The sequence below is a fragment of the Salvelinus namaycush genome, chromosome 33 (genome assembly GCF_016432855.1).
Source record: "Salvelinus namaycush isolate Seneca chromosome 33, SaNama_1.0, whole genome shotgun sequence".
In the NCBI taxonomy this organism is placed as follows: Eukaryota; Metazoa; Chordata; class Actinopteri; order Salmoniformes; family Salmonidae; genus Salvelinus; species Salvelinus namaycush.
In genome coordinates, this window is record NC_052339.1 from 28,374,835 (window position 1) to 28,387,171 (window position 12,337).

Sequence of the window (12,337 nt, forward strand, 5' to 3'; positions counted from 1 at the left end):
TGTAGCCTGAGACAAGGTCCTTGTTGTAAATGAGCTCTGGAGGTCACTGTTACTATACATACAAACACTATGTCAAGAGTGTCTGCTGAAGGGTTGGATTGCATAGACAAGACTTCACTCCCTACACTTCTCTCTCCCTCTACATGATGAACTGTGCTTCCGTAAGCCATTTCGTCCCGTTGCACTTTAACTTCCATTAAACATTAACAGGTCTTCTACACGACATGGTTCCCCTACCGTCTCCCATAGCACGCCAACATTCTGCTACGTTCTACACCCCAGACAGCCATGACACTACTGAGGGCTAAGTACACATGCATGCACGTCCACCCACACCTACTCCATATACACTACATGGCCAAATGTGGATACCTGCTCGTCGAACATCTCATTCCAAAATCATGGGTATTAATATGGAGTTGTTCCCCCCTTTGCTGCTATAACAGCCTCCACTCTTCTGGAAAGGCTTTCCATTGGACGTTGGAACATTGCTTCCATTCAGCCACAAGAGCGTTAATGAGGTCGGGCACTGATGTTGGGCGATTATGTCTGGCTCGCAGTCAGCGTTCCAATTCATCCCAAAGGTGTTCGATGGGGTTGAGGTCAGGGCTCTGTGCAGGCCAGTCAGATTATTCCACACCGATCTCGACAAACCATTTCTGTATGGACCTCGCTTTGTGCACTGGGGAATTGTCATGCTGGAAAAGGAAAGGGCCTTCCTCCAACCACAAAGTTGGAATCACAGAATCGTCTAGAATGTTTGTATGCTGTAGCGTTAAGGTTTCCATTCAGTAGAACTAAGGAGCCTGAACCATGAAAAACAGCTCAAGACCCTTATTCCTCCTCCACCAAACTTTACAGTTGGCACTCTGCCGGTAGAGTTCTCCTGCCATCCTCCAAACCCAGATTCTTCCGTCGGGCTGCCAGATGGTGAAGTGTGATTCATCACTCCAGAGAACGCATTTCCACTGCTCCAGAGTCCAATGGTGGCGAGCTTTACACCACTCCAGTTGACACTTGGCATTGTGCATGGTGATCTTAGGCTTGTGTGCGGCTGCTCGGCCATGGAAACCCATTTCATGAAGCTCCCGACGAACAGTTATTGTGCTGACGTTGCTTCCAGAGGCAGTTTGGAACTCAGTAGTGAGTGTTGCAACCAAGGACAGATGATTTTTAAGCACTATGTGCTTGTGTGGCCTACCTATTCGCGGCTGAGCCATTGTTGCTCTTATACGTTTTCATTTCACAATAACAGCACTTACAGTTGACTGGGGCAGCTCTAGCAGGGCAGAAATTTGATAAACTGATTTGTTGGAAAGGTGGCATCCTATGATGGTTCCACATTGAAAGTCACTGAGATCTTCAGTGCGGGCCAATGTTTGTCTATAGAGATTGCATGGCGGTGTACCCGATTTTATACAACTGTCAGCAACGGGTGTGGCTGAAATAGCTGAATCCACTCATTTGAAGGGATGTCCACATACTTTTGTATCTACATGTTCCTTTTTCATGCTCACATTTAGACCAGTCCTAAGACAGCATATACAATTTGTTGACTGAACTGTACATGTGATTTTAATATAGGAGTGTGTGTGTATATTCGTACTATGTCACAATGGGGGGAGTGGCTCTATGTCACTTAATAAAACCTAAAGCTGCTCTCTGTTCATTACAGGAACAAAAGAGCACAATGAGTAATTCTGGGGGGGTTAAAACACACACACACACACACACATGGATTAGTCTAATTCTGACCCAGCCACACTGAGGAGACACTTCTAAGAGTCCCTACCCCCCAAAACCACTCACTACAAGACTCCTGGGGCTACAGAGGGGGTGACCAGTGTGTGCTCTGTCTGCATGCCATGTCTGTGTACTGTGTGTTAATAATTCTGTATTAGAGGAAGGGTTATACTTTTGCATTATTCAGAGCAGAAGATATGACCTGTTAAATCCATCAAATCTGTCCTCACCACTATGGCCAGACGGATGTCTAATAAGGCAGATATGAACAACATGGCTATTCACGGCCTGATCCATCCAATAATTGTTACCATGCCAACCACTCTCACAATCCACTCCACTCTGCTTCAGCCCATCAATGGATTGAGTCATTGATCTGAATATGGAGTCAATAGACAGATACCTCTCTCTCTCACACACACGCACACACTCAGTAACACTCTGTAATGTCCTCTAACTGTCCCATTTAGTGACGAGATCTACCCAGGGGGCCTGTGAAAAAACACGCAATCGAGAGAGAGATAGAGAGTAACATACTATTTTCGCAGGCAGACAGGTAGGTACTGTAGGTAGACGAGCTGGTAGGCAGACAGATAAGCAGACAGACAGGAAGGTAGGTAGACAGACAGGCAGGCCTGGGTAGGCTCTATCTAATAGAGTTGGCTGGGAAAGACCATAAGGAGATCCACCTCAGTGGGGTGGGGTGGGGTAGGGTGGGGAAGCCCTCACGTGTCTCTGTGTGTGTCTGTTTGGATGTTGGTAGCCTCCAGCATGTGAATGAAGACATTGTTTGATAGCAATGAGGTGGAAGATGGGTCCCGTGCCTCAAAACTAGGAAAGAGGAGGGAAGGAGCGAGGAGAGTGGCTAAAAGTAGGTCGGGGTGCTGAGGGGAGATTTGGAGGAATAGAAAATGACAAGAAAAAGGTTAGAACAGATTGAGCACATAAGCAGTATAGGAAGGAGAGAATGAAACAGAGTCTGTGGACGAAACACGAGGAGGGAGACAGAACAAAACGGTATGATATACTATACATGTATGTATTTATTTCACTGGGTCAAATACACAACATCAAAAAATATATATATTTCAACAGTCAGTCTTCTTTAGATGAGACTGTTAGACCGCTGTCTCTTAGCTGTCATATCCTATTGGACACATGGTCCTTGACTCCATGTGGAACAGGGTTAGTTGTATACTGCCATATGTTGTATACTGCCAGGCCAAACTCTACTGGAGGCATGTCTGCAGTCTGGTGTGTGTGTGTGTTAAGAACATTAGCCACGCTGAAATAATTCTCTAAATCTATATGCATGCTTTATCCTCTTCATTCCACTGATCAGCAGATCTGCTGACACACACACAGACACACATGCAATGGGAGAAAAACACTACACAACTGAGTCTTCTCATCTGAGTGGGATTTGAGAGGGTCAGTTTGTATACTTAAAGTGTTTACCTCTGAACACACACACACACATGTTATTATGTAAGTTCTGTATAGGTCACACATTCATAAGCAAACACAAGCTCATCTGTCTCACATACTATTGAAATCTCACACAAACACACAACCACATACACACACCCACAACCACATACACACACCCACACACCCACAACCACATACACACAACCACACACAGTAGTGCAGCACAAGTCAGTCTCTCTCTGTCTCACTTTGATGGGAGGAACTAATCTGGGGGCGTGAACAAAGATGAATAAATAAAGGACAGAAAAGAAGAGAGGAGCCATGGTGCTCATTGAGTGGGAAGGGGAGAGTATATTGAGGGAGCAGGGAGGGAGAGAGGGAGGAGGAGAGACATGGGCAGTCCGCCAACTCTGACGAAAGCTGCTTAGCCCAACCAGTTGCCATGGATACAGTCAGGAGTAGCACCCGGCGTGTGTGTGTTTGAGAGAGAGAAAGAGACAGAGAGAGAAAGAGAGAGAGAGAGAGAGAGAGGGAAAACCAACAGGCAAGCATCAGATAGAACCAGTGAGGAAGCAAGAGAGTACCAGGCTGCAGGACAGAGAGAGAGTGTGAGTGAGAGAGAGAGCGGAACAGAGGGAAACAGCTGGAGAAATTGAGTGATAGAGATAGCTAGAAGATGGAGGTGCAGTCAGAATGTGTGGAACCTCCTCCACCTCCTCCTTCTGTTCCCCCATGCGACCCCCAACCGCCAGGGAAGATCAACAAAGCAGCCTTAAAGCTGTTTGGAAAACGACGCTCCAGCTCCGGAATGGCCAGATTCTTCTCCTTCAGGAACAAAGAAGCCAATGGGAATGGGAATTCCGAGAATGGGAATTCTGTGAATGGGAATTCTGCGGGGACGGCTAACGAGCTCGTCAGGAGTAAAACGCATGATGGACTAACAAGCTCGGAGACAGATGGACAGAGAGGGGAGGAGTCCGGAATATCAGAGGCGGGACAGGTGAGGTCTCTCAGCAAATCACTGAGCTTCTTTTCGCTGCTCAGACGAGGAAGTGTGAGAGCTAATGAGAATACAGGGTTTGGAAGCAGGGGGAGGGGTTTAAAAGGCTTCTTTAGTAGTATAAGGTGGCGGCGGAAGGAGACAGTGACGGAGGGAGAGGTGGGGGTAACTGAGGGGAGGGAGGTGAGAGAGGGGGATGTGATTCTAAAGGAGGAAGTGAAAGATGTCACTCTGACGCTTGAACCCCAGCCCCGCTCACCCCAGGAGGATAATGGGAGCTTGGAGGCTGAGCTAAACACAGAATCAGCGGGAACTTCTTCCGCAGACAACGCCACAACACCACTCACGCACTCTACTGCCATGACGACAAACCTGTCAGAATTCCCCTATACACCATCCCCTTCCCCTCTTCACACTGCCTTTCACTCAAGACCCAAAACGTCCATTTCCTCAGCAACGGCCACCCCTCCTCTGGATCGGTGTGACCCCACCTCTGAACCCTCAGTGGACCGGCTCTGTTCACTCCTCTTCACTGACGTCACCTCGCTCAAGAGCTTTGATTCGCTGACAGGATGCGGTGATATCATTGCAGACGCAGAGGAGGAGGTGGCAGGAAACGTGGGAGGAGGAAATGGAGGAGGAGGAAGTGTCACCAGTAGTAGCAGTAGCAGTGGGGGAGGGGTAGTACGCAGCTCCCCAGCTAAATCCTCCATTACTAACCATGTCACCCCTTCCAGCATTACCCCTACCCCCACTTCAGCCCCTGCCCCCCTCCCAGCCAGGGCACGGCTGATGCCCTCTCACTCTGCCCCAATTCAGCAGCCCTCTGGCAGCGGCGTGGTGGCCTACATGGGGGGTGGCGAGGAGATGGCCAGCCCTGACGGGGTGGACGACGCAGACATGCAGGGGCTCTGGCACATGCTCCCCTCTGGGGGAGAGAACTCCCCCGCCCTCCCCCGACCCAGCTCTCACCCAGCTCCCCCCAGGGGTACAGAGCGGAAACCCCCCCAGGTCAAGTCTCTGGGACTCAGCAAGATCCCTTTAGTGGGGGGAGGAAGGATGAGTAAACTACCCACTCATGCTGCCCGTCAAACCTCCTTGCCCAATGAGAAGGACACTAAGGAGGAGGTCCAGCCCCAACAGGATGTCCCGGCCCTTAGAGATGAGGGCTATTGGGATACGCCCTCGGCAACCCCCACGGCAACGCCTGACGACGGCTTCCTGCGGAACCAGAGGATTGGTTTATCGCGTGACAGCTGCTCTGGCGACGCGCTCTACGACCTCTACAATGAGGAATTGGACAGATCTGATGAAGAGGAAGAGGAGGAAGAAGATCTGACAAGTACTCCTTCCCTCTCCACTGACGACTACAAACGCAGCGCTCCCTCCCAGACTACTCCTCCTTCCTCTTCCTCCTCTTCATCTTTCCGCTCGATGAAGGGAAGCGCTAGCCTTCCCCGGGAGTCCAAAATCCCTCTTAGTGTCAGACAGAACACACCCCCCCACTCTGTGAGTCAATCAGCTCTTTCTACTGTCCTCACAGCCACTCCTCCCTCTGATACACCCACCCAAGCTCCTCCCCCAGCCCGGACCAGGATCCCTGTCTCCAAGGTGCCAGTCCGTCGCCCTGGGAACAAGCCCGGCAACGCTACACGAGGGCCAGCCCCCAGGAAGTAAGTCTGGACCAGGCAGCCGTGGACTTTGGTGTCTTTGGTTAGAACTAGACAACATCACTGGACTGGTGTGTATGACATTGCCAGACTGATTTATTGTGAAATGCATCAGACAATGATAAAGACTTGAAAGAGAGTGATAGGAGCTCTAAACAACACTTCCATTGATCCTGGTGGGTCACGCCCCCCCAAAAGTTGAAGTTAAAAACAAAAAATCTACATCACTGGACTTGTGTGTATGGGACACTTTTAAAGACTTCAAGTGGGTGAGGGGAGGGCATTTCAAAGTTTGGGATCCACTTTTTCGACAACTCTCAGCGCTTTTGAATATTTAAACAATGGTCACAGAATTAATCTGCACTGCACACCACTAGGAATGTCTAGAGAAGCTTTTCTTCTTCTCTTCAAGTCCTTGTTTCTAAAACACAGATCTTTATATGATACCACGTGTTAAATCTAATGATGGCCTAATCCAATTAAACAGTTTGTAATAATCTAATCGTTAACGAATTACCTCCTAATCCCAGACTACAATCACAGTCTCAATCCTCATCTACATATTTTTTATGCCATTTAGCAGGCGCTTTTATCCAAAGCGACTTACAGTCATGTGTGCAAATATTTCTACGTATGGGTGGTCCTGGGAATCAAACCCACTATTCTGGCATTACAAGCACCATGCTCAACCAGCTGAGCTACAGAGGAGCAATACAGGACTATTAAAGGCCCAGTGCACTACTTTTGTGATTTTTAAAAATTATTTTTGTACTTTTCTTCAGCACCCTACTTCCCGTGGCAATGTGGGGTGTACTGTTGACTGTTCTTCTCCCAGTTCTAAAGTACCAGTGGATAACAGTGGTGACAACATTGCTAAAAAACAATCAGAAAGCATTTATAAATGTATTTTTACTAAGGTGTACATGGAGATCACCGGATACAACACCTCACCTTGCCAGTGAACACAACCAAGAAACAACATCACAAAACTTAATCGTCCTAAGTGAATGACAAACACACACATTCTCCTCTGGACCAGATGTACTCCACCACTCAAACGAGCAACTACTGTACTGTGATGACCTCGCACTGGAGAAACAGCAGCAGGTTCAATCTCTCTGGGATTAACAACTATAACAAACCAACCAATAAAAAACGGAAAAAGTAACGCAATAGTGAGACACCATTGAATGATGTTCCTCTACTGACTGAACAACGACCACTGAACACTCCTCTATTGCTGCATGAGGTGCCTGGAACACAAGGCACTAGGTTCAGGGAACACAGTCTACACTAAGGACACACACACACACACACACACCACGTCAAGGACTCTCTTTCACACACACACACACACTCACACACACACACACACACACACCACGTCAAGGACTCTCTTTCTCACACACACACACACACACACACCACGTCAAGGATTACTTTCTTCTCTGCCAGGACACATTAATACTACAATGCTTTTTTCTACTGAGTAATTTGTTCTTCACTGGTTTTCATACTGTTTTTATAAGATAATGTTTCATGAGACACCGAAAACAACCTTCACTGCGACCCCCCCCCCCCTCCCTCCCTCCCCCTACTGGGCACAAACTGGTTGAATCATCAGTGTTTCAACGTAATTTGTCAATTTATTGTGACGTGGAATCTACATGGAAAATATCAACCTGTTGTTTTGAAAGTGAAATTTCAACCAGAGAATAATGGCATCACGGTAACCAAATTTCAACATAGAAAAACCATATGTAATAATCCAACATATCAATTATTAATTTGTAGACAAACTGGAATTAAAGCCAGAGTAAGTCAGTGGTACAGACGGAACTATCCAAGCAGAAGATAAATATCTTTCAAATGTTGAAATTTGATTGCGTTGACAAAAAAATAAACACAATTCAATATCACTTTTGAAATACAATAAATAGCCTGTTAACTTGTCAACAAATTATATGTTGGATTCATGTCTCCAACTCAACCAAAAATAAAAGTTAAAGAATAGGTTTAAGCCAGTAGCTCAGATGGAACTGTCCAATAAGTAGATACATCGCCTTTAAATGCTGATATTTGGTTGCGTTGTCAACCAAACACAATTCCATATTACTTTTGTATACAGTAAATCTTTCAAACTAATTTAACATTTTACCTTAAAATGAGTAACACATCCATGGCCACATTTTGAGGTTACTGTTAACTATACATTTCTTATATAATCATATAAAGTGTGCATGTTCAAGATAGCATCATAGGTCATTGCAGGTCTATGGAGATCTTTACAATCGCTTTAATAATCTGTGCAGAATCTAGAATGGCATTGATCACTTGCACCATGTACTTTTAATGTAATCTCAACTTCAATCCAGGTCACTTGGTTGTGCTACTAGATGAAGCACAGTGATAACACATTAATCTGTTTTATAAATCAACAACATATCTGACATTGTATTCTCATTTGAACTGCTGTGCTTTTAACTGGTTGAAAGTGCAGTGATAGGCGTTTGGGTGACATCTAAACCAAAAATCAGACATTGTTTTTCCATTGGAATTTGATCGTGGTTTTAGATGTTTGAAGCATATTGATAACACATTGGAAATTCAACTAACTTTTGGCTGTCTTTTTGAGTTGAATATAGGTTGTAATCTCATTGATCAACGTCTCAACCAAATATGACACAATTATCCACGTTGAAATGACCTGGTGTGCCCAATGGGCAGGTTCTTAGCGGACCTTTGTGGACCTTTGTTTCTGATATCTGAAGGAGGAAGGGGGTTGGGGCCAAAGTTAATACCTGTGGCTTGCATTCAGGAGTACACCTCATCCCCATCCCCAAATCATGGACACACACTCCTTTTCTCTCATCCTGCTGGTGATCACTGTTCCTCTATATACCATCAGGAGTGACAGACCTACAGAAAATGAGCATGACTTTGCTCTTAACCCCATGTCTACCTACCTGTCGGTCGGTCTGTCTATCCATCTGTCGGTCTGTTCCTGAGTTTTAGAAGTGGGTATAAGGGATGTTGATTGGACCCACTAGCTTGGGGAGCAGTTCGGAGAAATCCTAACAGACAGTCGAAGAGAGGAGAGTGTAAAGGTGGAGCACAGTTTTAAAAATAGTCTGGATGTTTTTCTATGTTTTGGTTTCCTTCTCTCTGTTCACCACTTTATCCTTAATCTGGGCAACAAGTTGCATTACAGTGGAAAGCATTATCCATCATTTTTACTGTTTTATCTTCCTGTCTGTCTTTCTTTCTCTCTGTTAATGGTGTGAATGTCTTTGTTTTCTTTCCTGTTTATATATTTAATGAATAAAACCCTGTGTTTGTGCTAATAGAGTGGATTCTGGCTCAGTGTTAGCATCCATTTGTCACCTGCACATACACACACACACACACAAACACATATACACACACCACGTGTAGGGCATGGTTGTTCAGCTGGTGGGTGATATGGATGAAGCTTTGTGGTTCAGCCCCCTCCCCCCGCTGTTTAAATCCCTAGGAGGATGAGGGGTGGGGGGAGGGAGGCTGTTGTTGTTTTAGTGTGTGGCTCAGAGAGCTGTCTGGTTCATTTCAAGAGATGGAGATACAATTCCCCATGCTTGTTCATTAAAATAAATCAATGTTGAGTATTGATTGTTAGAATGTATGGTGGGGAGAGACAGACTGAATCTGGAACACAAAGAAATGTGCTGGATTCAGCCAAAATAGGCAATCTGCCAATATGGAACTGAGTGTGTGTGTGTGTGTGCTTGTGTGTGCTTGTGTGTGTGTGCATGCATTTGTAAGGAAGGGGGATTTGGTGCAGTGCGAATCCCCTTTGTAATGGTGCAGCAAAAAGAAGTCTCTCCTTCTCTCACCCCCCCATCTGTCTTCCCTCTCTCTCCCTGCAGAGTGCAGTTTATGTAAAAGCATTACGTAACACCATAACACTCTAATGGCAACAGCACACCAGATCAAAGCTGCTCATGATGACAGAGAGAGGGGTGTGTGTACACTATCAGTGTGAAGTGGGAGCCTGCTTTTTTGTGTGAAGTGACTACCTGTTTGTGTGTGTGTGTGTGTGTGTGTGTGTGTGTGTGTGTGTGTGTGTGTGTGTGTGTGTGTGTGTAATGGGATATCTCTTTTCATTTTCGTGTGACTAACCTTTGACTCCACACACACACACACACACACACACACACACACACACACACACACACACACACACACACACACACACACACACACACACACACACACACACACACACACACACACACACACACATTCAACTATAAAGACTTGTCTGGGTGGAATTACTTTGAATTTGCTTACAGAGGAAAACAAAGACAGAATGGAAATGAGAGAATGAGAAAGAAAGAGAGAAAGAAAGACTGAGGGGTAGGCAGGAAAGCAATGAGGACTTTATTGTGTGTGTGTGTGTGTGTGTGTGTGTGTGTGTGTGTGTGTGTGTGTGTGTGTGTGTGTGTGTGTGTGTGTGTGTGTGTGTGTGTGTGTGTGTGTGTATAGGGGTTTGTATAGGGTGAACTCTAAATGTCGAATGATGCTCGAAAAGGTCTGGCATCAAGAGCCTGTCTGTAGTCACAGTGTGCATGTTTGTTTGAGAACCTGCATAATTTAGAAGAATGATTTAAGTTGACTGTATAGTTATTCAGGTGAAGTTGTACTACTAAATTATGATGATTATGGCGATGATGTTGATGATGATTATGGTGATGATGATGTTGATGATGATATACAGTTCTACACCCTTAGCAAAAAGGTGCTATCTAGAACCTAAAATGGTTCTTTAGCTGTCCCCATGGGATAACCCTTTGAAGAATACTTTTTGGTTCCAGGTAGAACCCTTTTGGGTTCCATGCAGGACCCTTTCCACAGAGAGTTCTAAATGGAACCCAAAAGGGTTCTACGTAGAACCAAAAAGGGTTCTCCTACGGGGAGAGCTGAAGAACCCTTTTTTCTTCGAGTGTAGATATACTAGATAATGTACTCTTGTTCAGAAACTCAAGAGTTAACAATGATTGTAGTTATCTCCTCTCCTCATCTTTTCTTCCCTCTCTATCTGTTTTTTTCTCCATCATTTAATCTCCATGGGTAACTGGCCTTGCTTGTATAAAATCTCACCACTGATTTTCACCTGAGTGTATGTGTGTGTGTGTCAGAAAGTGAATGCATGTGTGAATGTGTGATTGAAGCCCATTCAAAAAGCTGCACCCCACATTTCGTCCCACCACAGATGTTTCCTTGGCAACCCCACTAGGTCATCCAATAAGAAGAAGGTGCTGGGCAAGGAGAGGAGGGGGGGGGAACTGAGAAACCAGATTGGAGTCGGACTGGTGCAGTGACACAGACACACACAGACACACACAGACACACACGCACACACACAAACAAAAGTAACAGTCATGGCATGAACATGTGGTTTTGAAGCAAGCCTGTTTTGTTCAATAGAACTCTCACCTTTAACACACATTATATCCATGTGTCAATCTCACCTCAATGGTCTCCCGCTCTCTCTCTCTCCCCCCCAATGCAAGATGATGCCACTTCCTGTTCAGAGAAGTGGTTGCGTAATGGTTCCTCTTTTCAATATCATATGCACCTCCTCAGCTTCTGCCACTGTGTGTGTGCAGTGTGAGTGTGTGTGTGGGAGAGAGAGAGAGAGAAAGAGACAGAAAGAGGAGGGGGTGGGGGCTGGAGAGAGACATGAAGAGGGATGGGATAGAGATTAATATATATTACAAGAGAAATATGGTCAATAATGTATCAGCTCTGAGTGGATAGAACATTCATGCTGGAGACCTGGGCTCATTCTCAAAAGTCTTTCCTTGATTCCTCGTGTCCCCTCTCCTCGTCTCCTTTGTAACACACATTGGAGGAGAGGATCTGAGAGAAGAGTGGAAGTAAGGAACCTAGAAAATACTTTTGAGGAAGACCAAAGCTCTCAGTGACCCGAGTCTTCACATCTCCCATGAAGACAGAGATGTCTGACAATGCTTTTCCAATTGACTAAAACAACACTGCTGAAAAAGGCCTCATATCTCTGACATCCAGCCCCCCCCCCCCCCCCCCCCTCCAAAATTAACCTCCCACCCTCTCTGTGTTCTGAGGGGGGCTTAGGAGGTGATGTAGGCCTCTACGCTCACACACTCTTTATACAATATATGTTGTGAAATCTGCCCTCCTGCCCCATCCCTCAGGAAAAACAGAAAGGAAGTAAGTATGGCATCCTGTAACTGTAATCTGGTACGTTACCAGCTACAATACTGTAATCAGAGTACAGATACTTTTGGATTACTTTCAAATTCAGAACAGATGTTTGCAAAAAAAAACATTATGACACCTTTGTTTTCTCAATGACATTCAATTCAGCATTTAAAAAAGGCGCAAGTTGAAGTTTGTTCGACCTGAGGGAGTCTGACCACAAGTCAAAGACCACTGTGATGACACACCAAATGCATTTAGTGGATCCTTTTAA

At 45.6% G+C, this 12,337-nt stretch overlaps 1 protein-coding gene across 1 annotated transcript; it reads left to right on the top strand.

Moving 5' to 3' along the window:
• Positions 1-3,850: 3,850 nt before the first annotated feature.
• On the top strand, positions 3,851-5,851 carry LOC120027898 (APC membrane recruitment protein 2-like). Its single transcript, XM_038972993.1, has 2 exons — positions 3,851-4,174; positions 4,439-5,851. Exons 1-2 carry the CDS (start codon positions 3,851-3,853, stop codon positions 5,849-5,851), a joined length of 1,737 nt encoding a protein of 578 aa, XP_038828921.1.
• Positions 5,852-12,337: the final 6,486 nt, after the last annotated feature.

What these genes read in the sequence shown, in the direction of transcription:
- LOC120027898 (XM_038972993.1), top strand. Translation starts at nt 3,851, where the DNA reads ATGGAGGTGCAGTCAGAATGTGTGGAACCTCCTCCACCTCCTCCTTCT. An exon ending in GAATATCAGAGGCGGGACAG is followed by an intron (nt 4,175 to 4,438) that starts GTGAGGTCTCTC and finishes CGCTCACCCCAG; the next exon opens with GAGGATAATGGGAGCTTGGA.